The sequence below is a fragment of the Typha latifolia genome, chromosome 15 (assembly GCF_019914945.1).
Source record: "Typha latifolia isolate L0001 chromosome 15, TyphaL0001v2, whole genome shotgun sequence".
Lineage (NCBI taxonomy): Eukaryota > Viridiplantae > Streptophyta > Magnoliopsida > Poales > Typhaceae > Typha > Typha latifolia.
In genome coordinates, this window is record NC_133100.1 from 366,762 (window position 1) to 384,969 (window position 18,208).

Sequence of the window (18,208 nt, forward strand, 5' to 3'; positions counted from 1 at the left end):
TATTTTCTGCTAGATAACATTAGATTTGAGATGAGAAAAATGAAGAAGAATGATATAAGACTACATTTGCATAAGATTCAAGCAAGAACAATTTGAAGAAATTTCCATGACTTGAGCTATGACCATAAAACAAAGAAGGTTTGAAATTAATTGACATAAAATCATGTTCATCAATTAAAGTAAACTAATAAAAAAAAAATATATTACCTTATTTTAGGAGCCAATAATATCCTGCAAATTAACCTAATCATTGTAGGAATTCCATTAGAAGATAACCAAAAAAAATAATAATAATATCTGAGCCCACTTGAGTTGATAAGATCACATTGCAACTAGTGGTGGGATTCAACTTGGCCAACTCCTCCACTTAGGTTTGAGCCAATAACTTGTATACAGATGAAGTGTCTTTTTCTTCTCTTAAGATTAGTATGTGAAATAGACAAGTTAGTTAAATGGTTGCTTTCAATTAATCAAATCATAAATGTGAAACAAAGAAAAGAAAGAGATAGTATAAAAATATATTACCAAAAGGAACAATAATTCATGAAACTTTTCAAATTAATAATAATAATAATTTAATTTGGATATGATATCTTGTACTTCTTAAATGCATTACGAAATTAGTTTGAAAATTGGAAGTTCACAAAAACATTATAGAATAAGAAGATTATATAAATTTCAGTCACAATTTGAAAAATAAAATATATTCTTTTTTGCAGTTGGGTTATTGATCCAATATGGATCATTAATACTTGTCCTTGATGGTCTTTGCTTATGCGTAAAGAAGCTGCAGTTGACCATGCAAATTGATGATTACCCTAAACCTAATTGCTAAGAATTTTAATCACCCATTCCAAGTCAACAACTAATAATTAAACTACTTTCAAATGAACAAGCACTAGATAATATATATATATATATATATATATATATATATATATAGTTGTATAAATAAATAAAAAGAGCAAAAGTATAATATTACCTTTAAAATTAGTTTTTAGAAAAAATAAAGGTAAAAAAGAAAAAAAAATTGGTGTAATTGCTACTGTAATTATTTTATTATTATTTTACAGAATAATTTTAGAGTATTACTAATTATTTAATATTCTTTAAAGTGTTAATAAATAAATAAACAAAGGTCTACGTGAGGATCGGCTCAAAGAGTTTAGGATGAAATTAACCCTAGTAGGCTTAGTAGGTAGTACTGTGGGACCCAGGCATTACTTATCGAGTCCTTTTTTTGGGTCTACTTTCTAGGTCAACGTAAAAGATGGAAATCTTTCCCTCTTTTAATAAAGTCGCAGTTCCCTCCTCTCCAGTCTACTCTCTCGCGTTCCACTTCCTTTCCTTCCCCAGTTCCCCGCCACTTCCCTTTTCCAGCTTTACCCCTCTCCCCGCCATGAAATTACCCGACTGCCCCGCTGCCGACGAGGACGAGGAACTCCTCCTCCGTTGCCGCGGCTTCCTCTCCCTCCTTTCCTCCTCCGCGTCCTCTGTCGTAGCCTTTCGGGGGCGGTGGTCAGCAATCGCCGCCACCGCCGGACGCCTCTCCGCCTCCCTCGACGACCTCTCCGGGCTCGCTGGAACCACACCCCTCGCTGCCGACCTCCTCCGATCGCTCTCCCAGACCCTGGACCTGACCCTCGCCCTTGCCAACGCCTGCCTCTCCGCCGACCCCCCGGCCGGGAAGCTCCGGACGCAGAGCGACCTCGCCTCAGCCTCCGCCGCTCTCGACCAGCTCGCCGCCGATGCCGACCTTCTCATCCGCTCGGGCGCGCCGGCCGCGGCGGCGGGGGGCCTCGTGATCGGTCTTCAGGTCGGAAGCTCGGCGTCGCGGATCGCGGCGTTGGATGCTCTGATCGCGTTCGTCGCCGAGGACGATAGGAACGCGGCGATCGCCGCCGAGGAGGGAGCTGTGCGCGCCATCGTCCGCCTCCTAGACTCCGCCTCCGGCGGCGGAGTCCGGGAGAAGGCGTCGGTGGCGCTCGCGAGGTTTTCATGCGTACCGAACTGCCGCGATGCCCTCGCGGCCGAGGGCGCCGCAATCCTCGGCCATCTCGCTCGAGTTCTCGAGTCCGACGGCGGCACCGCTAGGGAGAAGGCGTGCGCCGCCCTCCAGACCATAACCTTAGCTCGTGACGCTGCCATCGTGATTGGATCCCGAGGTGGGATCGCTGCGCTCCTGGAGATCTGCCGCGGCGGGAGCCCCTCCGCCCAGGCCGCCGCCGCCGGGGTCCTCAAGAACCTCGCTGCCTTCCAAGAACTCCGGCAGAGCTTTATCGACGAGGACGGTATCCCAGTGCTCATCGGCATTTTGGCCTCCGGGACGGCCCTCGCACAGGAGAACGCCATCGGTTGTCTCTGCAGTCTGGCGAGTGGAGAGGATGAGCAGGGTTTGATAAAGATCACAATTTTCAAAGAAGGTGCTTTGGATTACCTCAAGAATTACTTAGAGAATGGTAGAGGAGAGGACCGGAATCTTGAGCCAGCGATCGGATTGTTGAGAAATTTGGCATCTTTTAGGTACATCGCGGAGGTCATTGTATCTGCGAGCTTCCTTCCACATATAATTGCAGCATTTGGGAGCAACAAATCCAGCCTCAGAACTGAGGCAGCGAAGGCAATTACTGAACTAGTTGTCGTAGGGAAGGCGAGGAAGGAGATTGGAGAAACTATAGTTCCACTGGTTCGTATGTTGGAAGCCAGGACACCTGAGGAGAAGGAGTCGGCAGTGAAGGCTTTAGCCTCTCTGGTGTCATTCTCATTCTACCGTAAGATATTCCATAAGGATGAGAAGGGAATTGTGAATGTGGTTCAACTTCTCGATCCTTTGGTTCGGAATGTGAACAAGAAGTATCCCATTTCAGTATTGCTATCTCTTTCACAGTCGAGGAGGTGTCGGAAACAAATGGTGGCAGTCGGAGCTTGTGGATTCTTACAAGGGCTTCTTGTTGCAGAGGTGGAGGGGGCAAAGCGGCTTCTAGAGAGCTTGGGTAGGGGAAAGATACTGGGAGTGTTTCCTAGGGCATGAGAACTGACGGTTTCGAGTCCAATGGTTTCCTCTTGATCTGTATGTACAATAACCGCAATCTCTATTCTCACTTGCTTTGTTCCTTTCGTTCATCTGTAGATGTGTTAGTGAGCTGGTTGGTGTTGTACATGTTGTGGATTCTTGTTTCTTAGCAGGCCTGTTAGTTCATGTGTAGAGAGAAAGGGAAGAAGCTGCAAATGTGATATTTTTCTTCTATTGACACGATAAACAGATAGCTAATTTATCTGCAATGTTTCCAATATTAATGGTTATATGTTTTGATCTGTCTTCTGGTGGTTTCCTTCTCTTATTATCAAAATTGGACTAAGTCCTTTTGATGGACCTAGGTTGCTGCAACATGGGTTTTCTTCATCATAATGAAATTATGATATGGTTGTGAAAGCTAATGAGTAAATGATCATTTGGATTACTTCCTCCCTCAGATAATCTTTTCGGTCGGAGATTTTTAGTTATTCATTTGACAATCATCTGCTGTTCCACTTATATGTATCCTGCCATGCTCTATAAATCTACTGGAAGCTTGATCTAATTTTCTCCTGTCATATTACCATGCAAGTGTGTCAGCTATGTGTGTATTTATTTCCCCTGAGACAGTTTAGCTCAGATGCACATTATTATATTCTTGTCTCATTGTTGACAGAGTATTTGAATTTGTGCATATCTTTGGCCTTACTATAAATTTAACCTGAAATCCATTCAGGGGAACCATTTGCATCACATGCTAGCGATGCCTAGTTCTTCTTTAGGCTGATCTTTTTTCAGACCCTTCTTTTTCTTATTGTTGAGGGTTAAGAACAAGTGAAACCTTTGACTTTCTCTCTAATAGTTTATTAGCAACAGGTAGGTGAAGAGCAGTATCCTGCTCCTTGAATACCTTTACTGCTTTACATGAATACGATTGCTTAACCTTTTGATCTTCTCCTTATGTGCCATTTGGAGATTCTCTAAGAGCCTCGTATCATTGTAGGTCTTATCAATGTTTAATAATGTCGTAAATATTAATTTTATGACAGCTGCAGACTAAGATTCCAATTCTTTAGGCCTTGATCTTCAGGTCATGTTTCACAGCTACTCAGGATATTAAGCTCATTTCGGCCTTGCTATGTAACATAACAAGGAAGCCTGTTGAAGACTTGAAACTTTGTTAGCATTAAACCAACACATGAGTGGATTTACAGATGCACTGGAAAAGAACTGTAACTCTAGTAGTAATTATGTATGTGGCTGTCAAAGTGACACTAGTCACACTATTATTCTGGTGTTGACATTGTTGTAAGAAAGGTGAGTAACTGCTTGATGGAACCTTGGCAACTAATATCTGTTCTTTTGCTGCATATAATGCCCATGAGTAATTATCTGTCGCATATCATTGTGATTAAAATTGTCTTATGACTTGGATGTAGATACAGTATCTGCTTGCAAAAAATGCTGTTTATATTGCATACAGCAACTGTCGGATACATTGGATTGATATTTCGCCTGTCATATTTCCATTTGATATCTGGCTAAAGTTGTAGCTCTAATCTGTGTGCTGATTAATGAATATAATATCTGGCAGTATAAATCTGATTTTTTTCAAAGATTAAAGAGTAACGCTCTGCAGTTTGTTTTAGCTTTCAATGCCAAGTGTTTGTCATCTTGTAGGAGATGAACTGAGGATTTCATTTCTCTGTGAAGACTTAACTATTCTCTTTTTGGAGGTAACGTTTGCTGAGGTTTCTATATGGTGTACAAACCATGCAAGTGGATAAATTTCAAGTTCATTTGGTTCCTTTCTCTATGCATCACTACTGACCCTTTTGAGGTATGTACTAATGAATTATTTTCAGGATTGCCCCACTTCTTTATAATTCTCCTTAATATGTTTTCCACTCACAAGGTCTCACATTCAGAGTAGTTCTTATATATTCTGTTTCATGGCATGGTCCACTCTAATTCAGAGTTCCAGTGGAAGCATGAAGTCGATACAGAATCAAAACATTATTAAATGCTAGCATATCCATATCCCCCACCCACTTTATTTCCAGCTAGACTGGGTATGAAGCTTATCTCCACATTTATTTGTCAATAGATTTGGATATCAATCATACACATGTTGTTTTTATTAGAACATATATATGCTGGACCTACTAGTTTCCCCTCCACGAGGGTTTCTCCCTACTGTTGGCCAGCCTCAGGAGAGCCTTCTCCTCTTGCTTTACTTCTGATCTTCTGTCCCTCCTCCCTCTTCTCTACTGTGAGCCCCTCCTCTCTTCTTTCTCCTTCCTCTCCTTGCCATCCGCACAGCCCGGTCGCCCTTCATCTCGTTGTTGCTAGTATTGTCACTGCTACCGTCTCTCTCCTCCGTTCTATGTCGATAGTGTCCATAGGGTGTCACTATCTCTCAGGCTTCCTTCAGTGATGTAAATTGGCCCTAGTCCACCCTATTGTCAGTAGTTTCTTCAGATATTATCCTCCATTGCTTGTTGCTCCCCTTGCACTTCAAAAACACGATCCAGCATTCGATCCGTTGGCTAGTCCTCCACTGCCTTGAGCTGCCCAGCCCACCATATGTCGTCTATCCCGCGACAACACAGCCAATGTCGCTACCTCTCTTGTTATTATTGTCATTGATCAATTTGTTGGACTGTTTATTTTCTTTGTTTCGTTGTTTTGTTGATGCGGGTGAGATCGAAGTTCGAATATTTTGTAGCCTGTGTCATGATTATCATTTTCATATTCATATTTGTTACTGTAAACTGTTGTGTTGTTTATATAAGTTTGCTAGCAGATTGTGGTGAGTTTGAAGGAACTACATGGCGCTAACCCACTAACTCCTACGTTCTTCCTTATATAACCCTTGTTGGCCGAGATGGATGCTTATTTTGAGGATCGCTGTTCTTGCTTCTCCGATCTATTTTAGCATGAATGTTTATATTATTATGTACTTGATACCAATATTTTATTATCGCTTTGTCTGTATTTTAGAAATTTGTTATATAATTATTGTCCTTTATCACAATTTTTTTTTTCTTGGGTATCAACTTGTAAAATCTGCGTGTTTAATTCTTTATATAGCTCTCCAGTTTAGTTATATCCATGTGGCAAATATTAATTTTAATATAACAAAAATTAAAATATATATTTTTATTTTACGATGAAAATATCAGAAAAATAATTATCTTTGCTTCTATATTTTAGACATTTAAAATTTTCTAAAAAAAGGATAATATAAAGTTCAAACTAATTAAAAGTTTGACAGCTCTAATGGAATATCATCTTCACAATTAATTAATTTTGGATGGAAAACATTAATGGTTGCACTTTTCTAATGGAATATTTTTTTCTAAAACGAGATAATATAAAGGATAAAATAATTAAAAGTTTGATGGCTTTAACGGAATATATTACCTTCACTTTACTAGTTCACAGTTATTTTTTGAACGAAAAAAAAAATAAAGGCTAAATAACTTAAATAAAAGTTTAGAAATATACTTTAAATTTTAGCCTAACCGAAACATAAAAGGAAGTGGTTTCTTGCAAATAAACCTTCAATTAACACATAAAGCAGGGTGTGAAATGAAAAAAAAAACTCTCCACGAGCTTCTCGCTGTTCTAAGTCATGCATGTACTATTAAAAATAAAAAAGAATTCATGCAAGTAGTAATATCTTTCTCGACTCCACTTGGATGCATTTAATTGCAAGCTACTCCAGATTGGAGAGGATCAAGATAAGAATAATGGAGGAATATATTCTTCAGTCTTTAGGTAAAGAATAATGGAGGAAATCAGAGGCAATTTAACAGAGGAAGAAGATGAGAACTCTTCTGGTTCTGTTTCACTGCTGCTGTAGGAGAAATACTTTCAGAAGAACATAAAATCTATGGTATAAATATATAATCTAAGAATCTGATTTTTTTTTTGCAATGTGGTTAAGATGTAGGGGATTATTTGCAAAAGAAACTTAAAATCTATTGTTTGATTTGGTGGAAGCGTACGAGTTTAGTGTCTTTGTTTACTACCGACTGGCTGCTGTTCCTCCGCCATCGCCATGTGAGCTCTTCTCGGGAACCGCAAAGATCTCCATGGCGCGCGGGCGAGAGAGATCTCCTTCTTCTCCCTTCTCCGAACCTTCTCCATCCCTTCCCTTCTGTCCATTTCTCGTAAGTCTCTCTTACCCCTCTCCCTCTCTCTGTCTCTGTCTCTCCCCCCCTTCGTCTCTGTTGAGTTGATCCGCTTCTTGATTGAATTCGACAATCTGCAGCTGTAAAGATCGGATTTTGTCAATTGTTTCGTGGTGATTATGCCGATTTATCTGTTGGGTATTCTTGGATTTCGAATTTTGTTGCGTTGTTCTGGTCTCAGGGTTTCGTATGGTCGAACTTGGGACTAAAAACCCGATCTTTCTGCGGATTTCTTGCGTTTCCACCTCTTTCTCTCTAATTCTTTCTCTTTCTTCGGATATTGTTAAAATGCTGTTTTATTACTGTTGTTTAGTCCCCTTGGTTCGTTGGGCATGCAATACTTTACGATCTCAATCGATTAGTTTCTTTTAATATCATGCTACTATAGAATGTAGATGTGTATCCTGTTTTACTTATATTTTTTTTTCCTCTAATTATCTTGGAGTTTATAATTTTCTGCAGTTAAATTTCAAGCTCATCAATTTCAAGATTCATTTTATATCCACCTACTGCTCTCTCTCCCCCTCTCTATTGAGCTATTATATATTATTGTACTATCTGATATATTTGATTTCTTGCTTGTTTGATGATACTAGGATGTTTGGCAAGAGAATTTGCTGGATCATTGGGAAGAATGGGATGCACTTCATCCAACCCGAAGAGATACATTGCAGGAAGGAGGAGGAAGAAGCAGAGTATCATCCATGAGGTTGCAGTTTTTGTGCCGGCTCTCCGGGTTCCGGTGGCTGTGGATTTCATTCGTCCTCTCAGGGGACTGATATCTCGAGATGTAATAGACAAGCTCTGTGTGCTTCGCAATCGGGTCGTGTCATTGGCTGAGGAAAAATGTATATGTTGCTGTGTGTGATTATATCCTATTTTTTTTGCTAGAGTTTGCATTTATTCTTCAATTTGTTTGTTCACTAGGCCTTGTAGCATTACCTACTGTTTTGGAGCTTCAGCAAGCCCTTGAAGAGTACTTGCCTGTTCTTCTTGGCTTGACCAAAAAAGGTTTGAATTTTCACATAACAGGTTCTGTTTCACTGATTACTGATATGTAGTCTTCTGATTGAAATTGTTTGTACTTAGAGAACCATCTTGAGGCATTGGTAGAATTTAAATGGAAAAGCTTAGATGATGATAAAGTAAGAATCTAATCTTATCACTTTAGTGCTAGGTTATTCTTTATATAACTTTTTATTGATATTATCTGAAAATATTGAGCTTTAAATGCAGCAATCATGTTTTGCAAGCGTTTGGTATGAAGTTCTGTCAGTTGTTCACATGATGGCAATGCTTTTATTGTTGGAGGCCAACTTAATGCTTGTTCCAAAGGACTGTCAAGAGACCTGTGACAGGAAGGTATCAGAAGGTTAGTTTCACTCTTATTCTCCAAGTACTTGACTTTCTTTCTTCTTGTGATGATGGATTTTCTAGTATGATAAGAAATACTTGATAAGTAATTTAAAATATACTGGCAAGCTAACTAAGATTGAGTTAATTCAAGTTGAAATCCTTGCTCAATGCATGATTCTTCTTACCTGTGTAGCTTAAATTCACTTGCATTATCTCTGTGCCATGCAAAATAGAGGAAGAATTTTCTTAGGATTGATGGCTAAATAGGTGATTATTCATTAAGATGAGTGTACTAATACTTTCAACTTTTCAAGTTCACACAATTTATACATTCTTATTTCGTTACTATTTCTGGGATAGAGTACCTACTGATTAGAACTTTAGAGAACACAGGACATTTATGTTATAATTATTTCTAGGCTTTTTAGGATTCCTTTTGAAATATGTTCTACTAACTTCCGTAACATTTTTTTCCTAGTGACAACCTGAAAATTATTTCTTTTGCACTCAATTTATGCAATAAGCCAATACGTTCCTCCATTTTGCTTTAAATACGCAAATTTTCACCTATATCCTTATAATAGTCTGAATATTATACCTACTGATCATCTTGTTTCTGTCAGCAGATTCCAAGAAGGATGTCATTGATTTGTTGCTAAAGGCAGCAGGATGCTTAGATTATTGTGTTAATCATATAATCATCCATGTACCTCTGCAGATTAGGTATGTCGACAACCTTACAGAATAATTATTTTGATGATTGATTTATCAAGCCAATTGTATGGGTATTTTGCTTCTGAATTATTATATTAATCCTACTTTTAGATGTGAATATTAGTGCTCTAATTAACTTTCTAATTTCTAGGAAGAATTTTCCAAGAAACTTGCAAGAGGACATGCTGGAGGCCATTTCCATTCAAGCATTGGGTCAGGTGGTTGTTGAAAAATGCTTGAATACTAATTAATCTTTCAAGCTAATGGAGTATATGGTTGTTGAGAAATGCAACATCCTGGTATTAGAATACTTTATCTATTTAAGTATTTATCTGGAAGAGATTGGATGAAAATTAGGTTAGTCATTTCTGAGTGGAAGCAGTTCTCTCCATTTTCTCTCTTTCTATCGCCCTCTATTAATTCCTGCTCTCTGATTTTCAAAAATCTGTACTGTCAGACATAGATATATCAATATGTGAAAGACTTTGGGCCATTGACTTTCTTGATTTGTCTTTCTAGTATGTAATGATCTATTTATTAACACCTACTTGAACCCTAAATATCCAATTTCAGAAAGTACTCGGCTAGATAGTAAACTATCAGAGACCGAGCATGAAACATGAAAATTTGGTATTACGCTAAGAAGAAACTTGCCATACTTGTTCTAAGAGACCAAGTATGAAACCTGGAAATTGTATGGATACAAACCTTATTATTTGTGGTTTGATAGTTCTTTAGGATGGAGATATATGGGGATGCAGATCAATATGTCATAGTGATACAGATTTGGCTTTACGAGTTGTATTTCATCTGTCCACCTTTGTCTTGAAAACTAGACATGTTCACCTAATTATTATTGTTTGTCTTGATTGGAGAGACCATTTCCATGGTACAATATTCTCTTAGTTAAAACTCAAGGGTACCAGACTTGATGGTCTAATGGAAAAGGAAAACTATGAATAGTCTGAACAGACTCATTTTTTGCTACATTACTAGTTGTATCTGGTAGCGCGCTAAAGTCTAAGAATGCAACTTGCTTGGTACATTTTCTTGTTCTATGGAGAATCCTCATTTTTGACTTTTATATGGCATCCTTCAGGTTGCCGCATAACAATAGAAAGTGATCTCTTTTCCTGTCTGTAATAATAGTAATAATAGCTTCACTTTCGGCTTAATAATAGCTGGTGGAATGAACTGATGGACTTCTTAAATGAGTTGCTCAATAATAAGCCCAATGCGCAAAATTTATGAGGCGCTTCATCTCGTTTCTATATATATTAGTTATCGTGTTCTTCAGTTGTCACTTATCTGAATAAGATTCTATTTAAACTATCACATTCTACGTTGCAATGATTAGAACAACTTCTCTTAACTTACATAAGTTTCCTTAGCATCCGTATCACATGTGAACTGTTCTCTCAATTGGAAACTTCACAGGGCATAGAAATGCAACTTGCTTTGGCTCTTGAATGTGAAAAGGCCACTTTGTCTGTAAAGAGGAGGTTGGCATGTGAGGAGGTCAGCTATTTCTCTCAGGTTAGTTACCTAGATGCAAAGTACAGTGCTATGCATGCCACTATTCTGAATTTTCGAACTTCTTCACTAGTAATGAAGTATTAGCTAATGAAAACTAAGGACATTTATGCTGTTTGAAAATATAGTGGCCTTGTTGTAGCTTAAAACAAAGCCTTGATTTGATTTATCTTGTTAGTGATCATAAATTACTGTCTAGTGAAATTTTTTAAAATAGGCATGTGGAGAGCAAACTTGAACGTATAAATTGTGAGTCATCAGCAAACCTTGGTGATTTTGTGGTTACATGATTTTGTGGTTATTGCTTATTTACTATATCCATTCTCTTGATCAGGCTCACTACTGCTTGTCAGGATGTGATACTAATGATTCTTATGGAAAGAAGCTCCTCTTGTTCATAAAATGGAAATACCTAGAGGCTAAGGTGCAGCAATTTCTACCGCATCCTGGACCACTTTTCTATTCTTCTATTATACTCAGACTGATCTAACCATCACATTATGTCATCAGGCTGCAGCATTTTACTATCATGGTCTTGTTCTTGACAAGGGTAGTGAACCAATCAACCACGTTAGTGCAGTTTGCTGCTTTTGTGCAGCTGATGAGCTCCTCATCGATAGTAAGAGAGCTTGCTTAAGTTTTTGCTTAGCAGTTCCTGTTACCAGGTTAGAGTTGTGAATAGTAGTAGTGTTATTATGTGAAGTTATTAACTTTACAATGTCATCCTTTTTGTTTTCTGATAGATCTCCCTGACAGGGTCCCTCCTTCATGGGGTGTCATGAAGAATTTGCAAAAGAAAGTTCCTGAAATGGCATGCAAGAAGTCACAGATGTATGGGTATCTTTTTGAACAAGATAGGTACCTCTTTAATCTCAAGTTCCATTCTCTGTGTTTTTATGCCTTGGGTGATGCAGATACTATTGTTCTTCAGGACTATGCTAGAAATTGTCTTTCGATTCAACTTTTTCTTCAAATTGGAACTTCGTATTGTCTTAACAAGTGGCTCATATTGCAATAATGTAACTTCTTGGCGTTAGGGCAACAGAAATCTAGGCTGCCCTTTAATAGGGTTTCTTGCTAGATATGCCGCTAACCAAATTGGAAGAGCCAAAAAGATCATTCCGATACGTTGTTTAATGTGTCATGCTGGAGTTTTATTTTAGTTTCTTTTTCTTGTCACCTAGTAGTAACTACAATAATATACCAAAAGTTTCCATATGATTTGTTCTGTTTCTTTGCCACTGCAAATGTGCACTCACTTGGACAACCAAACAAGTTTGAACAATTCTTGCTGATGAACAAAACCATTCAATTACCTACTTGGTGTAGGTCTCTCCAGTCCTTGCCTGATCTCCCAGAGTTTCCTCTCTCACTGAGCCCAGAAATTTTCGAGTTGCCACCTATCGATGCATCATGGGATAGTGAGGATTGCCAGCCTCAGATCCAAAGCCTCAAGGAGCATCTCAAAGATGAAGAAGATGAGATAGGGATCCAATAAAGCTTTGCTCCGCAAACCTCATGTTTACTGCAGTCATGACATACTCCTACATAAGCCGAAGTATTATTAATGGAAAAGGTTTGCCGAATCGAGGATTTGAACATATTCATGCTCTGATGAAATCATTTGATGTATTACTAGAGGGATGAAATCGGATTATCTTAATGTTTGTATAACGAAAACATAATTAGTAGCTTGTTTCTATGGGGGGATTTGTTTAAAGTGCAAAACTAAATGCTATAAACTCATACCTGTGAATGAGGTATTCATTGAAGCTTGTGGGATGTCTTAAAAAGTTTTATAAGCATTTGTTTTTCTATAGCTTTACTATAATTAGCATTCACTTATCCAATGAAAAGTTCTTCATGAACTTTTTGATTCTAGCTCATTAAATCTGTTGGAAATGCTTAGTTTTAGCTCCTTAATTCAATTCAAACTCGTCCATTAAAACTAAACAAGTGAACTCAAATATCATATACATGGGATTAAGCTGGATTTTAAGAACCTAGAATCACAGAATCACTAAACTGTAGGGTGTTATATGAAAAATTCTCACAAATTAATTTTGGATTTGGGTAGCCACAGAAATGTGTAGTTGTTTCAGTCTTTTAGATAACGTTCATGGGCCCACTCGAGGCCCAGATTCCATTCTCGCAACCGTTTTTTTTTTTTTTTTCTTTAGGAAAACTTATATTTTAACACTTTAATTTCCCATTATTTTCGATTCCAACCCTGCCCTTTTCATCATATTTCTGAACTATTCTAGGATAGAATATTCTCACGGGTTAAATATATGGTTTGTTTAAATAATAATAATAATAATAATAAATACAGGGGTTTAATTGAGATTCTGTTGAACAAGAAGGTATCGAACCAAGAATAACAAAAAGGGAGGGTGGAAAATAAAAGTTCATCTTTTATTCTTCGATCACTTCTGTCTCCTTTCTCGTCTATCGCGGACAGGAAGGAGAGGGGGAGAGTTCTCCGGCCGAGGTAAGTGGCCGATTCCTACGAAACCCTAACCCTAACCCTATTCGACAATCTCCCATCAAATCTACTAGGGATTCCGATTCCTTCAGTACAATTGGTTCGAGTGTTAGATCCCCGAAACCTTCGTTGCCGTCAGCTCAGCTGTCCTATTTCGCCGCGTTCGGGGAGGTTCTTGGAGGCGAGAATAGAGCAAGGTACGAACTAGGTTTTCGGATGTTTGATTCAGTTCTAAATCCCCCCTAGGGTGTGGGGAAGAGATTTCTGTGAAATTCTTTTCCTTAGTTTTATCCTGGATTAGACATTGTGCTCTTTTGATTTCACATTACGTTTAGTTGCGATTTGTGATATGCTGTATTGATTTCTTGCTAGTTCCACTTGAGATTGGAATGGCGGATTGTGTTGCTGTGCCAGTGTTTTCTCAGTATCAAGTGCAAAAGATACAGTTCAAGAATAACATTGTCATGCCCAGGAATGTATATTTTAGGATGTTGAAAAGGTGAACTTATTGTCCCAATGGGGTTTCCATGGGGAAAGTCTAATCAGGAGACTCGAAATCATGTTGCAAAATTCTCTCTTTTGTACAGGAACTACATTTCATGGGATGATCATCTGTTTACCAGCATTCGTGTTCCCTTAACTTTAAATGGAAGGCGATATCTAAGAGAGAACTCCTTGAAGTGTCGTTGCCTACGATCTTTTATAAATTCCGAGAGTGCTGATCCATCAGATTTGGTGTTTGTTGTTGATCAAGCACTTCTGGCTATCAGCATAATGTTCACATACCTTGCTGGAGTTATACCTCAAAGAAGGACCTTTCCGGGTGTTGCAAATGACAATGCTAGTCAACAGAATGGTGCTGCTAACTCGATCAGTTATGGTAGGTAAGAGTAGGCTGCTAAGGTTTTTGTAAGTGCCAAGAGCATTACATCTTTTGTTCTTACTCTTCTAGAATCTTATACATCTTGCTCTGAAGGTGTTTGTCTTCTACTGATGGATTTCGTATAACATGTTCTTGGTAGGCCTATTGATTTTGATGCAAATTATCCTTGGGATGAGGTGAAAATAAAAATTTTGGAAGCTTTGAAAGCAAATGAATGTATGGGTGATTTAGATGATATAGCAGTTGGATTTGAGAATTCCAGAAAAACTCGCCCTTTGAATATGTTTGCTGTTAATGAAGGCCCCAGGTTGCGATTGCTATGGGTTACTTTCAACCAACTGCAGAAAGAGGCAAGTGGCATTTCTAATTTTCTACTTCATTTCTGTCCTCTGATTATGTGGTGATTACGCTGGCCTTTTTCAGGTTCATTGCTAATAACAAAGACAAATATTTTAAGCTAATTCATTATTTTAGCATGGTAACTGTTGTAACCAAATGTCTATATCCAACAAGTTGTTCTGTTGACTTCTATCCAAGCACAAAAGTTAACTACCTTGTAATGGCAGACCTACATAGAGTATGACTTTGACTGAAGAATATGTCGTATTTCTTGCTCACAGCAACAAAAGATAATCACTTCGTCAGCTTAGAACTCAACCATTATTAGTGTAGTGACTGCAACAAAAAAAAATGTTCCAAGTCTCAAAAGGGAAAACACCTCAAACTGCAGAAAAAGGATAATCAAGAGTTCTGTTATCTTATAAAAGATACAGTGCCTTAATTTTTAACTTTTACCCTTTTTCCATTGAAACAATTGCTTTCAAGTCTTATATCTATTGTATTGTGCCCCTACACTGAAGATGCTACAGCCTAGTGCAGGTCAGTAATGTCTCAGAAGCCTGTATATTTGCTGGTACGGATAGCTGGATGGTGGTCGCAACAGACATCATAAAATCTTCAATCCAGGAAATATCCTTAAAATGGCTGGAAGAGGAGCTAATGCTGAGAATTGGAGACCCAAATTCAGTATGGTGGATCTCTAGAATTTTCATTGTTGTCTTCTTAGTTTCTTCGTCTTGTATTAACTTGTGCATTTCTGTTTCAGATGGTTATTACTAGAATTTGTCAGAAGTTAAAGGGAGATGATAGGATCTTACAGAATTTTAATAGATCAGGAAAGGTTGAACTATATTCAGATTTACTGTTCTTCCTAAGATTTGGTTCTCTCAGGTATGTAATAAAATTCTCACAGTTATTACCGCCTTGTCAATCTTTTAAATTAATTCTAGTTTTCACAACCTTTATTTGGATTTGCTTATAGCTTTAGCTACAACATGATGATATAGTTGTTTATATTCTTCAGAAACTTGCCAAACTTTGTCTCTTGAGAAACTTTCAGTAGACAGGTTAAGGTACTACGCTTTTAAGCAAAACTTTGAGATAAGATCTACAAAAGATAAGCAGGTTAAGTTGGTGTATGTAGGCAAATGTTTGGTTAAGGCTGAAGTATAAAAAATCAACTTGCTAAGCTATACTATCTTCTCCAGAAAACTTTCTTTCTTTACCCTATCAGGCTGAAATTGCTAGATGGTATCATACATCTAAGCTGGATCCTTGGGAGGCTAAGAAGACATTTATAAGATTTGGTAATGGCTCATGAAGCCAAGCCTCAATTGCATTAAAGTTGCTTTACTAGAAATGTTTGAAGATGATGATTCACCTTCTGATGCCTAGTTGCACATATTAAAGGAGCGATTCTCTCCACCTGCCATTTTAATTTGTTTTTTCATACCATTTTTTCATGTCAGAGCAGATTGTAAATGCTTATATTTTAGTTACATATCTTTTACTCTTATTTTTATTTTGAAAAGGTTTTTCTCATCTCAAAATTACCCTGTTTATCTACTTGTTGATTTGTTTTGCACCATGCCACTTATTTTCCTTTAATCTGGTGGCAGATCTGGTTGCTGCTATGACACCAAGTTAATGACTAAAAGTGGAACTGAAATACTAGAAGATCTGGTAATTTGGTTAGCAGATGGAATAGCAAGCATTTATCTAGAGCTTATTTCTGTTGACAGTGAATCATCTAGCGAGATAACTAGCTTGGGCTTAAGCCTATGTTCTCTCTCCACCAGAGCACTTCAAAGACTCCGTAATGAGGTAATGTAATGAAAAGATTTAGGTCATCTGTTTCTAAGCAATTTTCATCATCTCTATGCTTCTCTAACCTTTCTTTAGGAATGCTCTTTGGACATATTTTATTGTTGCCACTCTTGTGGATGCTGGCGTGTATATCCTGGTCAAACTTTGTTCTTTTTCTCTGGATACCATCTTATTTTGATGCTCATATCTGCTCTTCGATCTTGTTTTTCAGCTTGCACTGAACCGGTGGCTGCAGCAAAACTTTGAGTCAGTTATATCAATGTATGAGGACAGGTTTGAGTTATATGTCCTCTGCAGGCAACAACGAGAGTTCCCAGATGATAATCAAGAGGAAGTTATTTGGTGGAAGAGATTAGCTTTTAGAAAACCTGCAGCACGATCCTTGGTGAATTGTGTTCATATCAGCCCATTTTCCTTGCCTGTTAAGCGGACAAAGGAGCTGAGAGCCTTGACTGGATGGTATAGTCATCCTCTGCATAGTTCTTATGAGATATAAACAATTTGGCTTTTAATTTTTCAAATTAAGAATACAGCTTCATAAAGTACTCCTGGAGATTAACTTAAGACTTCTTTTGTCGCTATATCATTCATCTGTAAGTTTTGAAAAAGAATAAATAAAACCTTTGTAGATAACAGTATGCCACTCTTAGCAGCCCAACAATTTTCTTTTTCAAACTTTGTTGATGTCACAAGTCAACTGATCAATTGGCCACCACATTGTTTATGAACACATTAGCTATATTGTGCTTGACACCATCTTTCCTCAGATGTGATGCAGAATTTTCAGTATATGTGAATTAATTTACTAATTTAGATAACAGAGAACCAGTCTTTACATTTAAGATATTATGATAGATGTCAGACAAACATAAATTATTATGTTCTGATGTGCTTTCAGGAGGTATTACTTCAGCTTGTTTCTGGAGCTATCTGATATCACAATGCCGTTTGTGAGAGCCACTTGCACAAAGATCAGCAATGCGGTGTCTTTCTTTCTGGTCTACATGATTGGGAGGTCCGTAGGACTTATTTTTAACGGGATAAGACAGTCCCTTGGCTGGAGGTAAGAAGTGATTTGTTTTCCACAATATTTTTTTTCTTTTCTTTTTCTACATCATTCCAAATTGTACTGGAATTTGATTCTTCGAGCTCACAAAGGGCTTCTGTTAATAGTTATTTCTTTTGTCCTCGAGCCCTGAAATGACACTAGACGAAAATTTTGATGAACATGTTTCACTGAATCACTGTAACCACTGTCCTTTTTAGTCACCTGATGAATGAAGGTTGGCTATTTTTCTTCTAAATTCAAGTAAGCAAATAGTCTTTCCCTTCTCAATTATTGACCTATATCTACTCATATAGTGCTGGCATGATCTGATTCTTTTGAATACCATTTGAAACGAAGATTGCATTAGAACTTCCAATTAATTTGTACGACTCCATGGAGAGACTCTGCTGGTTTTGATTTGATGTACTTGGTCTGATTAGTGCCATCAGTAACTTGGATAAGTTATATAGGGTACTTTTTAGGTGGATGGTATATTAGGGTGTTAAATTGGAATATATTTTCCAAATTTGCATACTGACGCTGCTCTTGAAATCTAATATCATGACAGTTTTATTCTCGACCATTTGAATCAGCTAAATCAGATGCTTAGCTTGAGCTGTTTTGATGTTAATTTGAGATAAGTATGAATTGGAGATTATTCTAGGTAAGAGATAATATCAATTGTAGCAATTTGTAAATGGTTATCAAAATCTTCATATAGATTAATGGGTCATTATTGCATATAGTTGACCACATGTGAGTAGAGTGTAGAGAGAACCACTTCCTTCGCTGATCTTTCACATAGGAT

General features: G+C 37.8%; 3 protein-coding genes across 3 annotated transcripts; all 3 read left to right on the forward strand.

The window, feature by feature from the left end:
- The first annotated feature begins 1,313 nt into the window (after positions 1 to 1,313).
- LOC140802370 (uncharacterized) lies at positions 1,314 to 4,915 on the forward strand. The gene is made up of 2 exons (XM_073157882.1): positions 1,314 to 3,070; positions 4,697 to 4,915. The coding sequence occupies exon 1, from the start codon at positions 1,400 to 1,402 to the stop codon at positions 3,029 to 3,031; it is 1,632 nt and encodes a 543-aa protein (XP_073013983.1). The 5' UTR covers positions 1,314 to 1,399; the 3' UTR covers positions 3,032 to 3,070; positions 4,697 to 4,915.
- Positions 4,916 to 7,027: 2,112 nt separating this feature from the next.
- On the forward strand, positions 7,028 to 12,611 carry LOC140801710 (uncharacterized). Its single transcript, XM_073156954.1, has 12 exons — positions 7,028 to 7,194; positions 7,812 to 8,063; positions 8,143 to 8,226; positions 8,305 to 8,360; positions 8,452 to 8,587; positions 9,198 to 9,294; positions 9,437 to 9,503; positions 10,723 to 10,821; positions 11,153 to 11,242; positions 11,329 to 11,483; positions 11,575 to 11,676; positions 12,148 to 12,611. The coding sequence occupies exons 2-12, from the start codon at positions 7,850 to 7,852 to the stop codon at positions 12,314 to 12,316; spliced, it is 1,269 nt and encodes a 422-aa protein (XP_073013055.1). The 5' UTR covers positions 7,028 to 7,194; positions 7,812 to 7,849; the 3' UTR covers positions 12,317 to 12,611.
- Positions 12,612 to 13,068: 457 nt separating this feature from the next.
- Positions 13,069 to 17,699, forward strand: LOC140801713 (uncharacterized). The gene is made up of 9 exons (XM_073156960.1): positions 13,069 to 13,500; positions 13,676 to 13,802; positions 13,891 to 14,187; positions 14,326 to 14,536; positions 15,066 to 15,212; positions 15,292 to 15,416; positions 16,145 to 16,349; positions 16,564 to 16,811; positions 17,251 to 17,699. Exons 2-9 carry the CDS (start codon positions 13,693 to 13,695, stop codon positions 17,417 to 17,419), a joined length of 1,512 nt encoding a protein of 503 aa, XP_073013061.1. The 5' UTR covers positions 13,069 to 13,500; positions 13,676 to 13,692; the 3' UTR covers positions 17,420 to 17,699.
- Positions 17,700 to 18,208: the final 509 nt, after the last annotated feature.

What these genes read in the sequence shown, in the direction of transcription:
- LOC140802370 (XM_073157882.1), top strand. Translation starts at nt 1,400, where the DNA reads ATGAAATTACCCGACTGCCCCGCTGCCGACGAGGACGAGGAACTCCTC.
- LOC140801713 (XM_073156960.1), top strand. Translation starts at nt 13,693, where the DNA reads ATGGCGGATTGTGTTGCTGTGCCAGTGTTTTCTCAGTATCAAGTGCAA. An exon ending in GAATTGGAGACCCAAATTCA is followed by an intron (nt 15,213 to 15,291) that starts GTATGGTGGATC and finishes TTTCTGTTTCAG; the next exon opens with ATGGTTATTACTAGAATTTG. An exon ending in CTGAGAGCCTTGACTGGATG is followed by an intron (nt 16,812 to 17,250) that starts GTATAGTCATCC and finishes ATGTGCTTTCAG; the next exon opens with GAGGTATTACTTCAGCTTGT.
- LOC140801710 (XM_073156954.1), top strand. Translation starts at nt 7,850, where the DNA reads ATGGGATGCACTTCATCCAACCCGAAGAGATACATTGCAGGAAGGAGG. An exon ending in CATGTACCTCTGCAGATTAG is followed by an intron (nt 9,295 to 9,436) that starts GTATGTCGACAA and finishes TCTAATTTCTAG; the next exon opens with GAAGAATTTTCCAAGAAACT. An exon ending in TATCTTTTTGAACAAGATAG is followed by an intron (nt 11,677 to 12,147) that starts GTACCTCTTTAA and finishes TACTTGGTGTAG; the next exon opens with GTCTCTCCAGTCCTTGCCTG.